General features: G+C 42.5%; 1 protein-coding gene across 2 annotated transcripts; it reads right to left on the bottom strand.

Moving 5' to 3' along the window:
- Positions 1–330: 330 nt before the first annotated feature.
- kdm5c (lysine demethylase 5C) lies at positions 331–20,605 on the bottom strand. 2 transcript variants are annotated; one of them, XM_072682330.1, is made up of 28 exons: positions 19,943–20,605; positions 16,530–16,680; positions 16,114–16,191; positions 15,761–15,883; positions 15,185–15,355; positions 14,414–14,548; positions 12,064–12,120; positions 10,673–10,793; positions 10,259–10,506; positions 9,527–9,685; positions 9,232–9,351; positions 8,807–8,965; positions 8,338–8,519; positions 7,940–8,102; positions 7,729–7,848; positions 7,432–7,626; positions 6,899–7,080; positions 6,657–6,781; positions 6,107–6,339; positions 5,485–5,870; positions 4,970–5,108; positions 4,579–4,758; positions 4,251–4,373; positions 3,308–4,084; positions 2,842–2,890; positions 2,526–2,725; positions 2,114–2,278; positions 331–1,388 (listed from the first exon to the last, which is right to left on the bottom strand). In XM_072682330.1, the coding sequence occupies exons 2-28, from the start codon at positions 16,674–16,676 to the stop codon at positions 1,380–1,382; spliced, it is 4,746 nt and encodes a 1,581-aa protein (XP_072538431.1). In that variant the 5' UTR covers positions 16,677–16,680; positions 19,943–20,605; the 3' UTR covers positions 331–1,379. The 2 variants fall into 2 exon arrangements, with proteins under 2 accessions (XP_072538431.1, XP_072538432.1); XM_072682331.1 differs by lacking the exon at positions 12,064–12,120.
- Positions 20,606–21,968: the final 1,363 nt, after the last annotated feature.

A 21,968-nucleotide genomic window follows, 5' to 3' on the forward strand; every position in this document is an offset into this window, starting at 1 on the left:
CTGTCATTCCCAGTTGCTTCCACTGACTGTGGAATATTTAGTAGAAAATTTCATGACTTAACTTGTACAGGTGGCATCCTATTTATACCTACCACACTGCAATTTACTGAGCTCCTGAGAGCAACCCATTCTTTCACAAATGCTTGTAGAAGCAGCAAAAAATAATAATAATAAAAAAAAACACAAACAAAAAACCTTCCTCTTTAACACGAGGAAACAGTTCATACATAATTCAACGGCACAAGCCGACAGATCACACCTCCACCGACTCCTAAAACAATTCTAAACTTTTATTCTCTAACAAGAGTGAATAGAAACAAAAAGGCAACATTGAAATGAAAATGTTTATACACAAACTCACAAGAATTGCTTGTCTGCAATACCAATAATAATAATAATTATAATAATTATTAGAACCAAGGACAAAATAAAATGGAGCTAAAGTGAGTTACAGTGAGGTGTTTGTACAGTTCCTTAGACTTTTGGGGGAAGAAAGAAGGAAAAAGAAGAACTGGGAGAAAAGAGACAGCAGAACAAGACGAAACAAGCGTCAAGGGAAAAGGAAAATAATTGACATGGTTAAAATTAAAAGTCAGTAGATAGAGGAATAATATGCAGTGACCTATTTTGGGAAAGTAGCACCAAAACTCAAATGCCTTTTTTCTGTTTTACACCCCCCCCCTCCCCTTCCCAAAATAATCTACTAGTTTATTCAAAATCTGAGAGTCTCCCTCAACAGCCTCAACAAAACACGAGACTCAATACATAAAAAATACAAGTACTGTCATGGCAACTGTGCCACACTCCTCTTTGTATGTCCGATGCCACCAAACCAGTGTGCGTGAGCGGATGGGGGTGTGTGGCTAGATTGGGTCACATTTCGCAGGACAGCGAACTGGCATTTGGTGAGTTCAGCGCTGTTTGGTACAGTTTAAACAGCCAGCTGGTCCAGAGAGCAAATTCCCAGTAATCCCCCACTGGAAAGCAGCAGACAGAGAAAGTAGAGGGGGACCGCTGTAGACAGTGACAGAACAGCCCTGCATCAACTGAGAACAATGAGGAGAAGTTTGGGATGAGGGATGCGCAATGAAAAATGAAGACATGATGAACTGATGTAGATGAGGAGGGAGTGCAGTAGGTAACCAATGGTGCTGTTGGAGGGAGTGTGCATGAGTAGGGAAATGAAATGAGTCGGTTGGTCATGGACAGCAAGTGTGCGTGCGCGCACACACACACGGGTGAGCTTAATAAGTGTGAACAATGAACATGTAATCTCCTCTGCTGTCTGGGTGCTTCTTTGGCCCAGAGTGATTTACTGAACTGTTGTGTTGTGGGTGTTCGTTCCACTGTCATCCATGTCACAGGTCACTAACAACTCATCACAAAACCTGCAGTGGAGAGAAGAGAGGAAAACAATCCAGTGAAAAACTAATAGCCAGTAGCTGCAGAGGACACTTTAGTTATTAACCTTTTAAAGCCAAGAGGATCATATCTGATACATATTACAGTTTGAGACCTCTGCAACACCAGTGTAATTAATTACCTTAAATATTAAATAATGTATACATGTATAAGAACTATACTAGAACCAGAAAGATTAGAACCATCTGGCAATTATTTGATGCCTCAGGCTTTAAAGAGTTAAAAAGTAGAAAGGTGTGTCTGTTTCTACTTCATATGCCGCCACAGTCACAACTGGTAGCGTTAACATAAAGTAGCTACATAACTATATAATCAGTCTTTCATTTTTATCAATTGAGATGGAATTGCAGACACAGCAAAACGGAACCTTCAACCACTTTGGGATGCACTAGCCAGATGTGTGATTAATAGGCATAACACGCTACTGCCTGACAAACCAATTGTTTACCTAAACTTTAATTAATTAAATAAGGCCCCTGCTGTTTAAAGGCCTATAGTCTACTACCATTTACTTCAGTCTGCTATGCCTTTAACATTCTGTGCAGAATTGATGCTTGAATCAGTCAGTTTAAGCTTTCTGCTAGTCCAAAAAGTTTATGGTGCCCCAAAATAATCTGTAAATCAACCATGAAGTAAGGATTGGAACAGCCTATAAACACTTGACTAAAATCAGTAAGTGTGTCTGTAGTACCTCCTGGTTTGTCTGTACAGGTGTGTGGTTAAGAGCTCGTGCTTTCTTGGACTCTGCAGGCTCTGTGGACTTGGGTCCTCCTTCGGCTTTCTGACTCTTCCTCTTCCGCCGAGCGTCCTTTGTCCTGCTGCCACGACCTGAGCGCTTCTGTTCTTGCAGTTCAATCTGAAACACAGAGGGGATACCGTCAAAATGGGCAACAAAGAAATGCCCCCCCTCCCACTGATTCACACAGAGATACTGGTCATCATCTCAGCAGGGGAATACCAAGCAGAAATTCCAAAAGGTAATTTGATGATGTAATCGAAAACCCTTACATTAAAAACGAGTAATATTTTTCTTATACTCCACAAATGAATAAATGCACACACACACAGCTCTAATAATACATATGTGGCCAAGGCTCTCCCACCTGTAATAATGTGTGTAGTGACTGGTGAGGCGGCGAGGACGCTGCTTGAAGGAGTCTGTAGATGGTGTGTGTCTGGTCTAGCGTGACCTCTAGCAGGTCGCCCTCTAGCTGAAGCTCTTCTAACTGCGCGTAGGTTGAGGGGGTCAGTTCGATCACTGGCCCCTTAAGACATGATACCAATGGCACCAGAGACTCAACCCCTAACAAGAGAGAATAGAGAGGGAAAAACAAACATTCATGATGAAACCAGCAAAATGTAGCAAATTCTATTCAACTTTTTTTATACAAAAAGTAACTTTACAGAAACACTCCCAACCTGCTATGTTATGTATATCTGTCTTCTTAACTCCATTTTCACAGCCAGCCTGTTGGAAGAGACAATTTTTTAAGTCACGCTAAAAACATAATTCTGGAAAATAATTCGACTCACATAACATTTTCCATTTAAATGTGCGAAGATGCATAAACCTATGGAAATGGCATTAAATCCACCTGGACCAGCATCACAGAAAAGGTACGATTGTAGAGACGAGTACAGTATAAGGTGCTAAAATGTCTGCATTATGCACAATAATTCAATAATTCAGCACAATGTTTTAAATTAATAATAATTATGCCATTATATTTGCAATACTATCATACATCCCTACTTTTAGGTCATACTGGTTTTGAACAGGTTCTCTTGATGATCATGATCAGGTTCTGCTGTGTGCATAAATTTAACTAAGCACAATATGGGCAGACCGGTGAAGCTATAAGACAGGTAAAAGTCCAGATCTCACCTGCATTCCATTAGCAGCCTTCTCTTTGTCTTTTTTCTGCAAGTCGCCCTCTTCCGTCAAGTCTATAACACTATCCTCTTGTTCCTCAGAGTCCGACAGCACAATTACATCCTCCTTGTTCCTTTTCTTTTTCTCCTTCTCCTCCTCCGGATGCTGCTGGTTCTCCTTTTCCTTCTTAATCTGCGTCTCTTTAAGTTCCTGCAGTCTCTGAAGAGCCTTCTGCACTTCTGGAGTCTCCAAAGCCTCTTTGGCTCGACCCTGCCAAGTTATGGCTCTCTCTGTGAGGCACTGGAGAGCCTCCCCCTCAGGTAAGCGCACTGGCAGCCTCTGCAGAGCCACCAGCAGTGCCAGGATGGTCTCTAATCGCGGGCGCCGTGAGCGCTGGCACCGTGGGCACAGAAAACGCGTGTCCCAGTCCCACCAACAAAGTGGGTTGGCTAAGGGTGCCTCAGTAGAACCCAGCACAGTAGGGAAAGGTACGCAGCCTCCGTGGAACCAGTCTCTGCACAAATGGCAGCGGTAGAGCAAGGGCCGGGGCGGGCCACCGCACACACACAACGATTGGCAGGATGTGGAGGTGGAGGAATCACCGTTCTGCTGGGGGTTGTCAGAGGGAAGGGGAGTGTCTGAGTCCATAGAGTCCCTCCGCTCTGTTTTTATGTCCCTGGGCTCTGCGTTCCCTGCATTGCTCTCCAGGCCAGGCTTGGCAAGGTTTAGCTGCTGCAAGCGAAGGAGGGCCTCCTTCTCCTGACGCTCACCTTCTTTGAACGCCATTACCTAGTCGAATAAGAAAACACAGAACACATTACTGCTGCACAGTAACAAGCCTGTGCCTGAGGTGGTATGCATCTGGACAAACCTGACAAGCCAAATATAATACAAAGCCACCAAACAGACCATGTGTTTCAATTTTTTTTTTTTGCATGTTTGTGCTCCCACTCACAATAGCTCCTGGGTCTCGGAGGTCCTGAGCAGTGAGACCCAAAACATTGACATCTGAATCAGCTTCTGAGCTTACGGAGTCTTCCTCCCTTTTCTTCCTCTTCTCCACACATGGACATAACACCTGCACAGACAGAAAACCTATTCACACAACCACCACTACAGAGGTCCGACTCAGAGTGCTGCAAAAAAACTGCCAAATTTGCCCATATGTTTTTTTTGTTTCCAATAATAATCCTTGTCCAAACCAGTCTAATGAGGCACATCATCTGTTAACTGCAGGGTCTGTTAACTGGCCTAGGAGCCTTCCCCTCACAGTGTTCTCTCACCTCTAGCAGGCTGTGCTGACTGCTCTTCTTCAAGAACGTCTTGCTGGCCTTATCTCTCCAGGAGTGAGCGCTGGCCACCTGCAGTTCCAGCTGTCGCAGCTCTTCCATCCGCACTGGAAGGTCCCGGCCAATTGCCACCAGGCCTTCCAGGTCATCCAGGCACGGGTAGTGCTCACCATTCTGCTCCATGACAGAGGGTGAAAGAGAGAAAAGGGTATGACATAACATGTAAAAATATTAACACTACAAAAATCTCTATAGATTGGCACCTAAAGTACAACCATGACTAATAATTCATGTGGGTACACTAGAGGTTTATGGTTTTTGACTGTTACATTTTCATAACACTTAATTCAACTTTCTTTAAGAAGAAAAATGTGTGTGTTCTTGCCTGGATCTCTTCCAGATCCGTGACCCAGGCCCGGGCCTGGCTCAGGCAGGCCTGCAAGGAGAGGATGTTTGGCAACTGCACTGGGATCAGCTGGGCCTCATTAACTATGGCCTCCAGTGTTGAGAGAGGATGCTTTTGCCTGCTCCACCAGCAACAGACAGCCATTCAGAGGAAAAAAAAAAAGAAGATGCACAGAACGGGGTTAGAGACGAGCATCACAGAGGAGTCAACTTCAACACAATGAAGTGATAGGTTCAATGGATGTTGACTGCTAGGCTGCCTTTAATTCTATATCGGGGATGGAATCACTCGAGATGCCTCAGTAAATATTTGCTGCCCCTGTTTCTAGGTTTAATCTTGTTCTTTCACACATTTTGGTTTGGCATTATAGCATTACAGTTAACATTACATGCACGTATATAAAGAGAGACCTGCACAACCCATGATGGCCATACATTTACAGATTTGCAATTAAAGGTGTTCAAAGCTCATCAGTACAGTGGGTGCGTAGATACCTGTGCTCCAGGCAAATCTGGGCTTTTTCTTCCCAGCGCTCGGCGATGGTGAGAAGCTCCTGCAGTTCTGCCATGGCAGTCTCCACGCTTACACTCTGCGGTACGTTGCATCCGGTCTCCATCAGGTTCCTCAGCACTGCCAGGGTCACCTCTCCACCCTCTGGCCCCAACGTCCGCCGCACCTGCTCCAGCCAGCGGCCCTGCTCCTGGAGCCCACCGAGCAACTCGCATGCAGGGGCCACTACAGGTAGCAGAGCACCTTCCTCCAGCAGAGCCTTTATATCTGCTGCTGGTGGAGAAGAAGCAGCCCGTTTCCACTCGTCTCCACTGCTGTTCACCAGTGCCTGACCTCGGGAATCAAACTCCTCAATCTTCTGTAATACAGTCTGAGAGAGAGAGAGAGAGAGAGAGAGAGAAGGGTGTTGGTTATTTTTTAGCAGATTAGTTAACTAATGAATATGAATGATTTCTGGACTAACTTTTGAATAAACAATGACATTTAAAGGATTAGTTTGAAAGAGTCAGTATCATGGCAATTCAAGGTAGCCATGCTTGGTGACAAGTACATTTGCTTTTTTGCGCTGGAATTAAATGGCTAATGTTGCAAATAACCCATGCTCACCTGCACCTCCCCAATCTGCTCCATGACACAGGGTAAGTTTTGCATAGTTTCCACCAGTGTCCGGAGGTCCTGTAGACTCATCCTGCTGCTCTGGGTGCCGTTTAGAAGCTCTGTGCTCCTGCTCTTGCACCTGTGGATGTCCGCTAGTACATTTGTGAGCCGCTGGAGAAGCTCATTGTCTGGAAACTTCCGTTCAACCGCTTCCTCCTTCAAAACCTCCAGATCCTTAATGCCTAGAAGGAGACAAATAAATCAGAATCAAATCATACATCAGAACAAATGTTTGTGGACACCCTGTTGGACACCATTCAACCATTTTAAGATTTACCTGGTGCTGACACAGATGTGCAAATGCACACACACACAGAGTTTGGCTAGTAGAAAACAGAATAGGACTCAGATGAACATGAACCTACTAGCACCATGTCTAATATCCTGACCTCATCAACACATCTGTCCATATAGTTTATCTAAGGGTGTAACGATTCACAGAACACAGATTTTACATCCATAATATTATCATCATCATCATCAACACTGTGTGGCTGACCTATTTTGTTGCCCTCCTCTTGTTCAAGGGCTTCCTTTACTCTGTTGGCCCAAGAGTCAAAGGACTCAGCTCGAACCTTCAGCCTGTGCAGCATTGCCAACAGCTCGTCCAGAGTGTACCGATACCTGAAAGACAGCACGACAGAGAACAGGGTTATGCTTATACAACTTACATGCACCATTTCAATCTCAATCAATGGCAGGACTACTGCCAAACCCCATTAAGCAGGAAATCAGGTGTACCTGAGGTAGAGTTTGTCGGTGGGGCAGGAGCAGAGGTCTTGTGTGTGGTAGAGGCAGACAAGGCGCTCGGGGCAGTTGGTGCAGGCCAGGGCCGAGAGGAAGCAGGTCGTCTTACACTTATCGCACTGCCTCTCGTCATCCGGTAACAACTCAAATGCCTCCCGCTCTGCCTCAGTTATACCCTGTTGGCACAGCTAAAGATTCTTAATGCTCAGAAATTGAGAGACTATCATGTAATAACATTATAGATCATGTCAGTGTGATCTTGATGTCTTGAACACCAAATCAAGCTTGTGCACCCTCTAAAGGCTGAAAATTCAGATCTGCTGCATCAGTAATTCCCCTTCAACCAATGATGAAAGGCTTTTTTCTACCATAACATAACCGTGAACAATGACTGCCTGAATACTGACTGGTCATAATGCTGTCTCTAAATTACCCCGCACACTCATCTTTCAATTACTCAAATATGCTGAGAGGGCTATACTAGTCTACACTAGTACCTCAATAACTCCATCTTCTTTGCCTCTCACCTTCTCCAGCAGGGCTTTGCGAAGTTTCCTCTCCTCTTGGACGATGATGAACATCTCCCGGTGCGTGGCAGCAGCCAAGTTCAAGTCCAGCTTCTCTGGGCAAGCAGCCATCTTACAGGTAAGCTCCTCGTGAGAGAACACGCAGTAGCGGCGGAGGCGGCGATAATGCTCGATACAGGAACGTCCTGTGGGCAGCTAAAGGAGCAACAGACAGGTTTACAAATCTGTCCTTAAGGAATAGCATGCAATATCAAACGCATGTTTAAAGAGACATGCAAGGCATTTCCTTACACATACCCAATCTGCAGTGCAGAAGTTGACGGCTTCAGCGAAGTTATATCCCTGATTGAAGCCACTGTGATACGCTCGGGGGAAAGTGATTACAAACTCTCCTGCACACTGATTAGTACGAACAACCTGTAAGAACGAAAAATAAAGCCGAAATATGATCATAAAGCATGATAAATAACCTTGTGAAGACAGGTGTGGTTGCGTTTATCGTACTGACCGGTACTCCATGAGACATGAGTATATTAGGGTTCATGATGGTGACAAGTTGATGGAGCAGGTCAGGCTGAAACTCGAAGAGTTCAGGAGTTAATTTCTTCATCACTTCCTCCAGCTTCTCAGCTGCTACTGATGGAACACCATACCACGTCTTGGGCTCACCCCTGAGTGAAAAACATTTATTTATTTTTAAACTGCAGCCAATCTTTCTCTGGACTTTTAGGTCAATGTCTCAAGGTGATAATTTTTTTTACCTTATTCACTGGTGCAAAATGTACATATAGCCTTAAATGTGGTAAAGCGACTTTATCTGACAATCTGGGAAGGCTTAATACCTAATACAGCTTAATATGTACATGTGACATAACATGAAGCAATGACCGTGGTTTGTGATATTACCAGTGTAAGTAGTTGATGGAGTAACTCCAGTGGTCTTCAATGTGCCAGCAGAATGCAGAGAACACCATGCCCACATATAGCCATGGCACCTTCATGCCCGAGATATCTGCATTGATGTGGCACAATACTGACTGCTCCAACACAGGCATCACATTCAGATTCCAGCCACTGCGAGCATAGTCCTACAACAAAGTCAAGCCAAGCTTTAAGTTGAACAGTTGACTGTTGAGTTGGGGGGGGGGGTAGGGAATGTTATGAGATAAAGGGCTGATTATTTGAATGTCTATTTTGCGGCAACAAAAATACTGATCTTGAGAGGCAAATAGAGACCAAAATAGCAAGAGAAATAGAAAAATAGGAAATGAAAGAACAAAAGCAAATGAGGTAGGTAACGGTAAGAAATAATGACAAAAAAAGCTGCTTGCTTGTCGAAAGAGGAGAAAAAAAAACAAAAAAAACCAAATCCAACCTCCTCTTCCACTGATAAATGCCTCTTGCCGTTGTTGACAGGAAAACCACTGCCGAACTCTTTCGAGTGAATGTCAGCTCCATATTCTACAGTAACGTCCTCCTCAATACTGCTAACCAACCGCCAGAACTCCTTCTCAACCAGCTCTGTTGGCACCATCTTAAAAGAAAAACAATAAGACACCACGCAGAAAATAAATAAATCAGTGCCCAAAATATTTTTTGTATTTTTTTAACATTTGTTACTGTAAACAGATCAGAGAGTAGAAAAATGCTCTCAAAGAAACAAAGTTAAAGCTGAAACTTTCTCTTATTATTTTTTAAAGCAATAGAGTATTACAATGGTTTGTACAATTTTAGAGTGACAATTAAAATGGCTACAGCTCCATTTGTCATTCAAGAGATGCATCTATACACTATACTCACATGGACAGGCATGTTGAAGTAATCAGCCTTAAATGTGTCTGCCATCTCTCCAAAACTTTGTAACGTATATTCTCGGGTGGCCTGCTCGAAACCAAACGCTTCAGCAGGTTTCTTACATTCCTACACACACACACACACATATTTAAAAACAAACAAAAACTCTGAACCAACAAACAAAAGCCACCTAGAGAGGTACACAACTGAAATCTATTTATACCTATTTGCAACATCAAATGTATTGTAACAACATTCCATATTGGATGTAACATGGATTTCACACTGATCTTGCTCTCACCTCTGCCACACACTTGGGACAGCGCCAGTTGCCCTTGGGAGGGTCAGTGAGAGGAGGCAGGAGGCAGAAGGTGTGATAATTATCATCACAACCATCACATAGCAGCAGCTTCTCGTCCTCGTCCCCGCGGCCACACATTCGACACACAAAGGAGTCCACCTGAAAAACAGAGCATTCTGCGTGTCTGTGTGTGAGAGACTGAACCCATTTCAAACCCTAAAATCCTGCTTGCTCGTTGGACTAGGCCAGTCACCAGCATCAACTGGCTTATACCTAAAGTATAGCAAGTCTAGCTGCAGCCATTTCTTTACAAGGGCTAGCTGCTGCTGGTTAATGCGGTTTTGACATCCATCACAACAACAGTATAGCGGCAAACAATCTAAGCCTTCTAATTAACTCCATCTTCGGTTGCCTGATTCTAAATCTGTCCACTTTACTGTTTATCTTTGCCCCACAGTCCCTGTTTGTACACCCACACCTCTTTACTTCAACTACATTATAAACTGTTATAATGAACATCCATTTCATAGGTTACCAAATAATTCAGAGTTTCTGCACTAGGATTGATAACTAAACAATAAACCTAGGGTTCGGGGGGGTTAAACTGTTGAACCAAACCACATCATCTTGTTTACTTTCCATTCTCTTCAACAGAATTTTTTTTTTTTTTTTTTACAAAGTCCAGACAAATCACTACCTCTCTTTCCCTAACCAGCACATACGCCCACTTACAAACTGAGGGTTGGTGAGGTTGCGTCGGAGCCTCATGGTCATCTTTGTGCAGGGCTCATCTTTAACACCGTTGTCAAGCTCATCTGCGCTGTTCTCCTCCTTCTTCTTCACCTCACTCTTAACGATGAGGTTTGGAGGCGGTGGGGGTATGTCAGAGTCTGACCTTGTGACTTGTGCTTCTGCTGGTTCTTCTTTAACAGTGCCAGCAGCACTGCCGTCTCGAACTATAACCGTCTGAGGCAGCTCGTCTGACGTAAGCGGGAGAGAGACAGAAGTGCAGGAGGATGAGGACATATGCTAAATCAACAACCACAGTGACATTGTTAATTAAAGGCCACACAGGAGACATTTATGGCATTTACCTGTATGCAAAACACTGATAAAGCAAATGCTTAATATAAATAACTACGATACCTTTTTTCCTGGCCTTGTCTCGTGCTACCAAGCCGAGGCCCATCATCTTGGGTCCTGCTCCATAGATCTGCAGCTTCTTTAGCTCAGGATTCTTCTCTATGTCCTCCTCGGTAGGCTCCGGCTGAAAGCCAGAGGTCAGCGGTCAGAGGAATAACCCCAGTGTGGGTTCAGGAGGTAGGTCTCTGACTTTTATTGCTAACAAAAGTCAACGCTAAGACTGACTCTAAACCTGACCCTCTAGTTGAGGTTAGCATCATTACGCAAAGGGTGGACGATATGACACGAACATTTTCAGAGCATGCAACATCTCTCAGAACAAAGTATGTGATGTTCAATTGAATACAACGAACCAACAAAACCATAAGACTTCAAACCCTAAAACTGTTAAAGGTCCGCTCGTTTTATTTACGTCTACAAAATGTACATACACCAAGGCCCACAGCGAGATCCCTGTACTTTTTACAGATACAAAACTGTAAAATACGACTTCAGAAGAATAGAGCAGTCACCCCTACTTCCATAAAAAGAAAACCAACATGTTTCCCCATGAGGCAAAATATCAGGGTGGTGATAATTTAAATATTTAATAAATGTGTTTTCTGACAGCCAACAAAAGAAATAAATAAAAACAAAAACAAACATTTATTAAAATTTCACAAAAACTATTAATGAAGGGATAGAAGGAACAATCATGAAACCAAAACAATAATGAACGTAACGTCATATTGCCCACCCCTGCCTTACAGACTGAACTACAGCATAAGCTTTGTGCTTATAAATAAGAAAAACATTATTCTTGCAATAGTCTTATATAAACTGAGCACTGGCACAAGACCTTCTGTTGTATTTACACATTTAAAAAGAGAGCGAGCGCAGGAGAAGCAGTAGCCAAGCTGAGGAGTAAGAGCGTTAGGAGGCTGAAACAGCAGAGATACCAATACAGCACACCAAAGGTGAGGTTAGAAGCAGTAAGTAGCCCAAAATCATGAGCACCTATAAGAAGTTTCGCCAACCAAGAGGAAACCGAAGCAAGCTTGCAGTTTGTTATATGTTTGACAAGACAAGCAAAAACACAGCATTTTAATGTGCAACACTATTGTTAAGGCTAATGCAGACTAAGGATAACAAGAGGGGGGGAAATGGAGGCACGAAGATGCAGGGAACATTACAGTTAGTCTGGCTTATTCACAATAGACATTAGCAACAAAGGTAGGCTTAGTTCAGACAGGACGGAGTGTGAGACTCAACAGATATTACACATCAGTGGAAGCGAAAGACAAGAAAGTGAGTGTGTGAGAGAAGGAGGAGAGGTGTTAATGTGAAGAAGTTGTTTAAAAAAAATAAAAGATATGCAGGGAGAGAGAAAAGAGAGCGCAAGCGAGAGGCAGTACCGAGGAGATGTGTTGAGAGCCAGTGGTAAGAGGGTGGTGGGTTGGATCCTCTGGACCCTGCATGGGGAGACAACAACCAGAACAAAATGGACTCCAGAGACAAAGAGGGCACGACCAGGGAGGGGAAAAAAAAAATACATCAATGAACCGACAGTAAGGAACAGGAAAGAAAGGGAGAGTGATAGAAAGTAAATAAAAGAAAAAGGTGCGTTTATGGACACTACATAACCAAAAGACATCCAATTTGATTTTTTTTTTTTTGGTACATCTTTCTATTAATAATCTATATCCAGATATAGGTCCAATCTGGACACGTTTTATTGGATTGGGTCTCTGCTATGTTAAGTCCGATCCAATTAGGACCTTTTGATGCTTTTACTGCACTACATCATGTGGTATAGAGGTCACAGACAGATGTTCCCTGCGTCAGTGAGGTGGATTTTCAGAAGTCTGCACTGTGGAACACCTTACAGTGAAAAATAAAAAACACTTGGAATATCTGCAGAGCAAATGCTTCCACTCCAACCAAACAGGGTTGAAACATCCATAATTATCCCAAGCTTTAAATTTGATTACACAGTTTTCTAGATTTTATTTATCTTACTCTGAATTCATGGAAACGGACATAGAGGTATAGCTATAATTTAATGTTTGGCAATACTGTATGGACTCAGTACTGACTTTTAATGAATAGGTTACATGTAAAAGTCATTTTGTGTTGTGTTTAAACCCTCTGACCAATAGCTTCAGTCTTCAGTGCCAGTGTTCTTACTGAGACATAATTAACTTTATGCAGATTTAGATTTTTTTAAATAAATAATAAAAATAATCTCAATGAATCAACCTTGCATACAGCACCGTAATATCTCAATATGTTGAATCATTATCATCGGCTTTATCTTCAGGCTGCATGCTTCAGTGAATGCACAGCTTCAAGTCTCAACTACACTTAAAACCAAAAGGACTCCATAGCCGCAGAAGGTGTTCTCTGACTCATAACAAAAGCGGAACCCTTTTTATTAAGAGAGGTTTTCTTGTATTTAAGAAACCACCACGCAAAGAAGCATTAAGCATGTATTTGGAGAAAAAAAAAAAAAAAAAAAAAAAAAAAAAAAGCCATTGCCTTTACTAAAGAACCCCCATGTTAAGTAAGTCAGTGTCTACTTAACAATACACCTTATATCATGAATCTACTGATCGATGTAATGGGGAGGCAAATAAAAAGGAAGTACAGCAGAAAGAATAACCCACAGACACTGATTAAAGGTGAGAAGGATCAGCATTGAAGGTATAAAATCTCTTAAGATGAGGCCAAATGGGTTTACAAAACATTATGCAAGATAAAAAATATTTATTTACAAAAAAGAAAAGATTTAACCTAAAGTCCATGTGTGCACATGAAGAAAGAAATGGGGAGAAAAAAAAAAAAAAAAAAAAGAGCAAGAGAGTACAGCAGCAATGGCAACAAGAGAGCAATGGAACAGAGTAGAGATGCATTTTTGAAAGCATGGCGTCAGAAGCGGCAAAGCATGCAGGGGCATGTATCCTGAAATGTGACTGGACAAAAGCGTACATGAAATCTTGAGACACAAACACTGTAAACACGGAGATGGATCCACTGCGGCGAAAAGTGTAATATTTCAACACACATCAAGCCCTACAGGACAATCAACTTAAAGGCTTGCTTCTTTCTGGTAAACAATTTTAGAGATGCAACAGCAAACTAACTGAACTTTAAGTTAAGTGACCAAGCGGACTTTTCTAATGCTTATGGTGAATTACTGTGATGGGCACCACTGGATACTGATCTTGTCCTAAGACGAGCAGATGCTTTTTGGCCTTATGCAGGTTTTTGTAAGACTAATATTGCAGCACATTTGCTTTTAAAAGGTACGCGTTGGTGTAACATTGCAGCAGTGATGAGCAAATTAATTTTAATACAGTTGAATGACGAGCATGGAAAGTAGTTCTGATTTAGTAGTAGCTTTTTTTGTAACTTGCCTCTCAGAACCCTTTGATCACAACATCCTAACAATTTAACAATGTTATTTCTTACTGTTTAATCAACATGCTGATGTACTAAATGCCACACAGGTGTTGTGAACTTTAATTTTATAAAATCAAATTAGCGAGTGCCGCACTCTGGATGTAACATTTAAAGAGAAAGTCAGGGTTCCTTCATGAAAACATTCTCCAAAACATGATGAACAGGTTCTTAATGAGTTCCAAATCAGTGGGTGGTGTAACTTTGGCTCCCCATGTGACTCATCCGAAGGTACACAATTACACACATACACACAATTTTTCCTTTTCTTCACAATCTGACTGGCTAACCACACAAGCCACTCACCTCAGGCTGCAGGCGATTGGCTCTTCGTCCATAACTGCTCATCTTGGAGGGCTGGACTGACTGGCGGAGGGGGATGGAGTGGGGCTTATACTCCTTATCCACATCGTCACTCTCATACGGCCTGGGCTTACACGGCTGCACACAAACACACAGAAAAACAGACATTGCTTATCTTGTTCATAATAAAGTCCCTTTTCACCAATGGACTTTTACACGTAATGGTAATTGAACGCCAGGGGGTTCAGTGTGGACAGAAGCAGAAACAGTACGAGGTGGTGGTGTTGATGGCCAGCAAAGTAAAAAAAACTATTCTATGACGCTTTTGTTTTTACAGTTAAGTTTACAGATTTTGTTGAGTAGTGAGCAAAAATCAGGGGTGGGCAATGTGACTATTTCACCCTTACCATTACACCACTGTAACCGTTTTCTTGACAATTCACTGATATCAATATTTACACAACACCGATCAACTTTTTCAAAAAGCACAATCACTGCTGTTTAACTGCATTTACTATAGCACAGTATATTAAATGTTAAATAACCGTATAGTGTGAAAATATCTGAGTATTGTGATGACATATTTGTCATTTGCCCACTCACAGTGAAAGTGGTGCTTTGCACGATTTACAAATATTTGGGGAGACAAAACAAAACAACGCACTTCATTATCAGTGTTCCAACAGATAATAGGAATTTGGCAAGAACTGAGAACATATATAGACACAACGAGACACTGGCCCCCTATACGGATGTACAAAAAGTTAAGTGTACCGGTAGGCTGGCACCAGACTGGAACATCTCAAAAGGATAGACAATCCTCTCGTAGTGTGACCTCAGGAGGGAGCCAATGTTTTTGCCTGGTGGGTAACCAAGCTTCTGGGCTACACGAGCCCATCTCCTCTCTTTGCAGACGGTCTCAAAGCCACCTTCCTCAGTCACAATCTGCAACATCAGAATACAGCTAAGCAAACATGCCAAATAAACATGAGGCTGCAATAATCACAACCAAGGTTCTCTCAAACTAATAAGTTGCATAATAGACTAAACTAACAGACGTAATGTGATTCTCTTGTTGGGTATTGAGACTGCATTACGTCTTGGTTCATTAAAACCTCCAGCAAATATTCTCGTGACGCTATAACATCTTAAAATGCATTTATTATTAAATAGTTGACAAATGCTTCCATATCTAAACATTAAGGTTAGAGGAATACACTGAAAGCAAATTGTAGTAACCACTGCATAAAGGCAAGACAGCTTACAATCATTTAGGAGTAGTAGAAGGGATCTTCACGGTCAAATGATCTGATCTGTAGTGCAGTTTTATACATAGTATACCAAGAGTACCTTAGCCAAGCTGAAAAGATCTAGAATGCGTCGTTCTATGTTGGGGATTTTGAGCGACGATCCCTGAATCTCCCAGAACTTAGCAATTCGGTCCAGATAATTCAGCTTCACTCTCGTCTCAGCCTGACAATGCAAAAGAAGAATAGTTTATTTCATGCATATACTGACATTGACACCGAATCCATAGAAATTCTGACATGTATCAAACAAAAAAAAAAGAAACACCATGCCACACACAACATGCCTGAATGGAGGTGACATAACATGGTGAACACTGGTGATGGCTATTTATGTGGGTGGTGCCTAATGTGATTAGTGGAGTGGATAAAAACAAGAGCTGCTACAACACACACCTCCAGTTCATTAAGTCTTTGTATACGAGGCGTGAAGCGGAAGTTGTCCACCTCTACAGCAAAAGGCGGCTGCCAGTCCTGTGAAAGAAAAGAGATACAGGTCAGGATAAACTCACAGCTGTTAACTCCTGCCTGCTTGTCTTCGGACTGCCATGTCCTCGGTAATAAGTGTCTTTGAAAATACACACCATTATGCATGAATCTGGGGAAAACTACATAGCTGTGGTGACTGGAGTCGGAATAAGACTAATGTTGCTTAAGGGTTGTAGGTCACCACTTGTTTAGACATGACAAATGAAAAAGCCAAGCAAAGGTTTTTAAACTAAAACAAAATACCGCCCGCACTAAATACATTACTGGTCAAACAACTTCTATCAGCAGAACGTTAACCAAGATGACCAAATTGTGACGCTTACAGGAGGAGGGCGAATCTTGCATATCCCAGACTTCTCTGCGATTGGACGGATCTTGGCGATGTAACCAAGTGGATCTGCAAACTCCTCCCATGACGGCTCAAATACTGGACACTCCGGAGGCGGAACAAACTCGTCCCCTCCCTCCATTGCTCTGTTAACAAGTTCAGAGAAAACAATAAAACAGCACAAGTACAACGTTAGTCTCAAAGTTCTTTATCAAATTAAACTTAACAAAACTTAAATACATTTATGTGCTCATAAATGGAATCACTGATGTCATTTTCAAATAACTACTACTGTCAAAGATGATTTGTCATCATTTGTCAGGCCAAGGTTGTCAACTTAAGCATAAACAAAAAATAAATAAATAAACCAATATTGGAACTATAGGACAATCCTGATGTCTTTCTAAATGCTGTTTTCCATGTACATAAACTATATGCACTGGGAAAGTATTTCACTGCATTCAGCAACAAGATGAAGAGTGTTAGGGAGGTCAGGATGTTATGATCACCATGCCACCTCATCCCAACAGTACTGGATGGAGCACCATTATTCCAGAGAACACAGTCCCACTGCTCCATGCCTGGCATTAGGCAAGGTGCCTCAGAGAGTCCTATTCTAGTGGCAATACTTATCTACCCGGACTAAACTAATTGTGCTAGCACGTCTGAACATCTGTATCAGCAATGGGTGCAACTTATTCATTAGAAGGGGTGTCCACAAACATTTGAATATAGTGCACCTATACACATATACATCTACCTATATTTGCATTACATTATAACAAAACATTATAGTTAAATATGCATAAAAACTTGAGTTTAGTCGTTACGTCAAATATTGATCTAATGTAAGCATGTCTAAAAGCAATTACAATGTCAATGTCCTCTTACAACCATGAACTGACCAGGATTGACTGAATTTGCGTTGTCAAAAATACAACACACTTTACATACTTTAATCTACAGTACTGAAGCATGTGACAACACTATTCCGGACTATATTTTACCTTTAAAAGAGAACCAGCACTCTGAAGTCTGTGCAGTCTAGGCCTAGGCTTAAATACTTTCTGGGGAAACCAATTCCACGTTATTTTGTTGAAGCCAGAAAATGCCTCCTCCCCACAGCTTGCAAACCGGTACTGTAACAATCAACACACGCGTTCGACCTTTCTGAAAGGAAAAGCACAAACCTAAAATAATGCTGAAGTCAAGACACTGGGTGTACCTTGTTGTAACTAACAATTCTGTAGTCCTTCCTAAACAATCCCCACACAGCTTCAACTCTATTTATGAACAGGCAGCCATCACTTCCTCAGGAAGTGTTTAGGCCACACACACAAAACAAACAACGCTTACAACGCATACGTTACACTTTTACAGCAGGGCTGTTTCGAACCAAGAGATTTAAGATCAGGACTTAATTTGCTGCTGTTCTGTAGAGTTCCTGAATCTTCAGACTTTTCCAGGTTAAAGTCAAAACAAAGAACACCTGCTTGTTGTAATGTTTCCTCCTGACCTGACTGAGACATTCAGGGCTGCCTCCATGTGAAAAATGAGTGGGGATTTTTGTTTTAATTTTTTTTTTCTCGTTGTGTGCTATTCCACAAATTAGGTCAGCTGAAATAGTGTCACTAGGGTACAGCACGACAAATCGGTCTGTTTCCCATCGAGAAGTGAATATTCACCTTAACATCTGTCGGCCACACGTCAGGTGAACGCTAACAGCAAACCTAGCTAGCTAGCAAGCTACGGAGCAGGACAGCCTTAATAATAAACATGCAGCCACAGCTCCTTACAACCAGCTAACACCTACTGTCGGAGCCACGATGTCTTCTTTTATTAGCTAACCTTGTAGCAAAAGGCCATCAGCACCATCAGGTGTTCCTCTCATGTTCTCTGTTTATCTACAGCTCTCTGTCTATCAGTATCTCTATCACGGTCTCCGCGAAGCTACGCACCAAAATGGGGCTTTCTAGTCTAGCTACTACTCGAGCCACAGCCTCACTAAACAAAGATAGCTAGCTAACGTCAACAAACTGCAGCCAACTTCAACTAAATCTATGAGCCTTGGTTTATAAACATGAAGTTTATAAACCAACGACAGAAATATCAGTCCTTCAAATCAGGCAAACCACCAAAGTACAGCTAGTGGTCTCTATCTACATTTCTACTGAGGTAAACGTGCGATTGTGCTGAAAGAACAGGTCACACGTAGCTGCTAGGCTAGCTACACAAACTGGCTACTCAAGTCAACGAGCTAAAATAGCCATTTATCCCTTACTCGAGACGACGGATAACTTTGTCTGGAGTCTAGAGTGTAATAGAGCTAGACTTTAACACAAAACCAGGCTCGGTTAGGAGGCTAAAACCGCCGCACCTCATGCTCAAAACAAAGCTGTGTGTGTGTTGATATTGATACCAGCTAGCACTGGCTAACTTAGCTAGATAGCACCAGTAGAGTAGATTAGGACTCCGATAGCATGTAGCTAGCTAGCCAACATTAGCTAGGTAGCTATCTAGCTAGCTAACGTTTTCTGGACTCTGTCCGTGCTAAACAGCAACCTCAAGAAACTTGTTAAAGACAGCGGCCGGATTATCGTTAACCTAGTGCTAGCTAGTGTAGCTGGTGGCCAGCTCCCCGTCGCGTTGATTAGCTAGTTAGCTAGCTATAGCTAACTAGCGAAGGCAGCCAAACGGCCCGTGTCTTGACATGAGTGGCCAGCTAGCTAGCTAGCTTAGTTATCCAACAAAACGAGTGACCAAACACGAGACCTGCAGAAACACAGACAGCAGGCCTAGGCTTGGCTAAGCTAGACTGGATAAGAGACGACCGTTAGCCACACTAGCAGTGCAAACACAGCACAACATAAACCCAAACATTAGCCGAGTCAGCTAGCTAGGGCTCCATGTAGGGTCGATGAACGGATCACTGAAAAGTAGCTAGCTATTAGACAGTAGATAGTATAATAAACAACTGTAAAAAAACTAAACAAAACTATAGGATACATTCAAATAGAATAGATAACTAGTTAGCTGTTGTTTATATAAAAAGTTGGGCTAGGTGTGTGTGAACGTGTACCTGGCCAGGACTAGCCGTCACCAAGCTCACTCAATTCACTAAAACAATAATATTAGTATACACGTATAAAACAGGTAGCTAGAAATAGTCATTTGATAGCTAGCTAATTATTCAGCACCGAGATCATTTAGAGCAATCAGAAATTGAGCACTTCCACAGTCAAGTTAGCGAGCTGGCTAGCACTGGATGCTCTGCAGGCCACAGTCTGCTGCGGTAGAAGCAGTGAGGCTAGCTAGCTAAATGATATTAGGGGTTAATGAGCTCAGCAAACTTAGCTAGATAGCTTTAAGGTTATGTCGTTATAACATTGTGTGGCCACATGATCTTACATTCCGCCACTTCGTCTGTGCACGTCTTCAAACGCGTTGTGGTGCTGCTTCAAAGCGAATAGTGACCCAGTTTAGTGAGGGGCAAACAATCCAGGCCGTGTCACTGTCTCGGCTGATCACAGGCTCTATTGTTCGGCTGTGGGTCGCTCTCAGGGCGGCTGCACATCTGCGGCCTCCGCGCTCTCAGCCCATCCCAGCGCTCCAGCTCTCGGCGGCGGTGCTGATACGCGACATTCGCTGAGCAGCTCTTTTTTTCCCCCTACCCGTTTCACCAAACGGACACTTCCGCTATGTAACCGAACACATAAACAAGCTCCAAGACGTTGTAGTGGTCAGTTTTTTCTCTCCAAGAACTACCCCCCGTTCATCCTGTCTAAGCTACACGCCATTTTGGGTTTTTCATCACAGCCTAAGCACAACCCCTCAAGATCCATCGATCAAAGAAGCGGAGGAAACCCATTCGGTTGTATGATCGAGCCGTTGTTCCATCCTTCCGCCTGTGAGTTACGTACAAAATAGTCCCCCAACTTATAACGCTTTAATTACGCAGGTGTTGAAGTGCGCCGCCGTTTTCGTGCCAAACACGAGCTCGCACAAAGGCTCGATATAACCACACACCGCAGTGCTGGCGCAGGGCAACCGCATCTAGGTGTAGGTTACTCAAGCATTGCAGGTAGATGGAGTGATGTAGGGAAGCGATGCGGAATAATACATACAAGGATTGCACGTCTCACTTTGAGGGAAGTAGTTCCGACGTAAGATTTGCGCAGATGGCCGGTTAAGGAAGGAAAGTGGACAGCGACCACCAGTGGAGGAAGCTTTACATACTGGGGCTACTTACTGCATTTAAGCAGGCTGATGGACGTGTACTGTTGTATACTCGTTACTTTTTGGTATTTTACTTCTTTTTAGCCATTTAGTGAAACTGGATATGCAGCTGGGCTGCTGTACTGTTGCTGTACTGAGCTTTAGCATTTAATTTTAGTCAAAAAAGAAAAAGAATAGAGCCTATCAAGCTGCAGTACCTGTGCTGGTGTATTCTGGGTGTCAAGAAGTTCCCCTGCATGAGTTTTGCTCTAGATGTTTCTTTGTTTTTGCTTTTTTTTTTTTTTTTTTTTTTTTTTTACATCTAGTCTAGGTAATCTACTAGTTCATTAAAATAACACAACATTTGCTGTGAGTGTGATTGTATGCTACTATCAGCTAAAAATGGCATTAGCCCAGTCTGATTGCATTAGTTTTGTTTAACCCCATGAACTTATCAAATTATATGACACCATGTTTACTTTAAAATCAACTACGGATGTGGCATCATCATTGATATAGATATAAAATAATGCTGGACCAAGGATCGAACCTTGAGGAACCCCCTTGGTTACTGGTAACACTGATTTAGTATGTCCCAGTATCCACACACCCTTACACCATTAGAGAGCAAAAGCACATCAGAATCTTTATTTATTTAAGCAAGATGGTGATCTCAAGGATGGATCCTTGGGCCAGTATTATTTAATATCTACATCAGTGATTAGGCCACATCCATGGTTGATTGCAAAGTAAACCTCTATGCTGATGACATCTGAATCCTCAGATGTACATGTGCTTGAGTTATTGATTTGAATACGATATCACATAATGTAATAATGTAACACTGCTTGTCACAGACACGCCCTTACATCTCTTAGTTGATGTGTTTCATGAAAACCACTGTCAGTGTCCAAAACTAGGCATTTGGCTGCATCCTTCCTGTGTGAAGAGGGCAGGTAGGGGTTTATGCCATACACTAACCTTCAACCACCCTCTAGGGCGGGGGTCATTATTTCCAGGGGTCATTATAAGTGTCCTTCAGTTATTTCAAACACACCTGATTTACCATATAGACACCTACCTGTGTTTGTGTAGTGCCCAATTTGAGTTCTGTAGAAGCAAGACAGGTTTAAGGCGTAAGAACACCACAACAGCTCCCTTCTTACCCTGTGTAAACAGCCCTGTTCAGAATGGCCGGTTTGATTGCCTGCTCATCCCA

Source organism: Salminus brasiliensis, chromosome 6 (assembly GCF_030463535.1).
Source record: "Salminus brasiliensis chromosome 6, fSalBra1.hap2, whole genome shotgun sequence".
Taxonomy (NCBI): Eukaryota; Metazoa; Chordata; class Actinopteri; order Characiformes; family Bryconidae; genus Salminus; species Salminus brasiliensis.

Coding starts and splice junctions, on each gene's coding strand:
- kdm5c (XM_072682330.1), bottom strand. CDS start 16,676: ATGGAGGGAGGGGACGAGTTTGTTCCGCCTCCGGAGTGTCCAGTATTT. Junction 10,507..10,672: donor AGACAAGGCCAGGAAAAAAG/GTATCGTAGTTA, acceptor CGCTTACGTCAG/ACGAGCTGCCTCAGACGGTT. Junction 5,109..5,484: donor CAGATTTGCCTGGAGCACAG/GTATCTACGCAC, acceptor CTGGTGGAGCAG/GCAAAAGCATCCTCTCTCAA.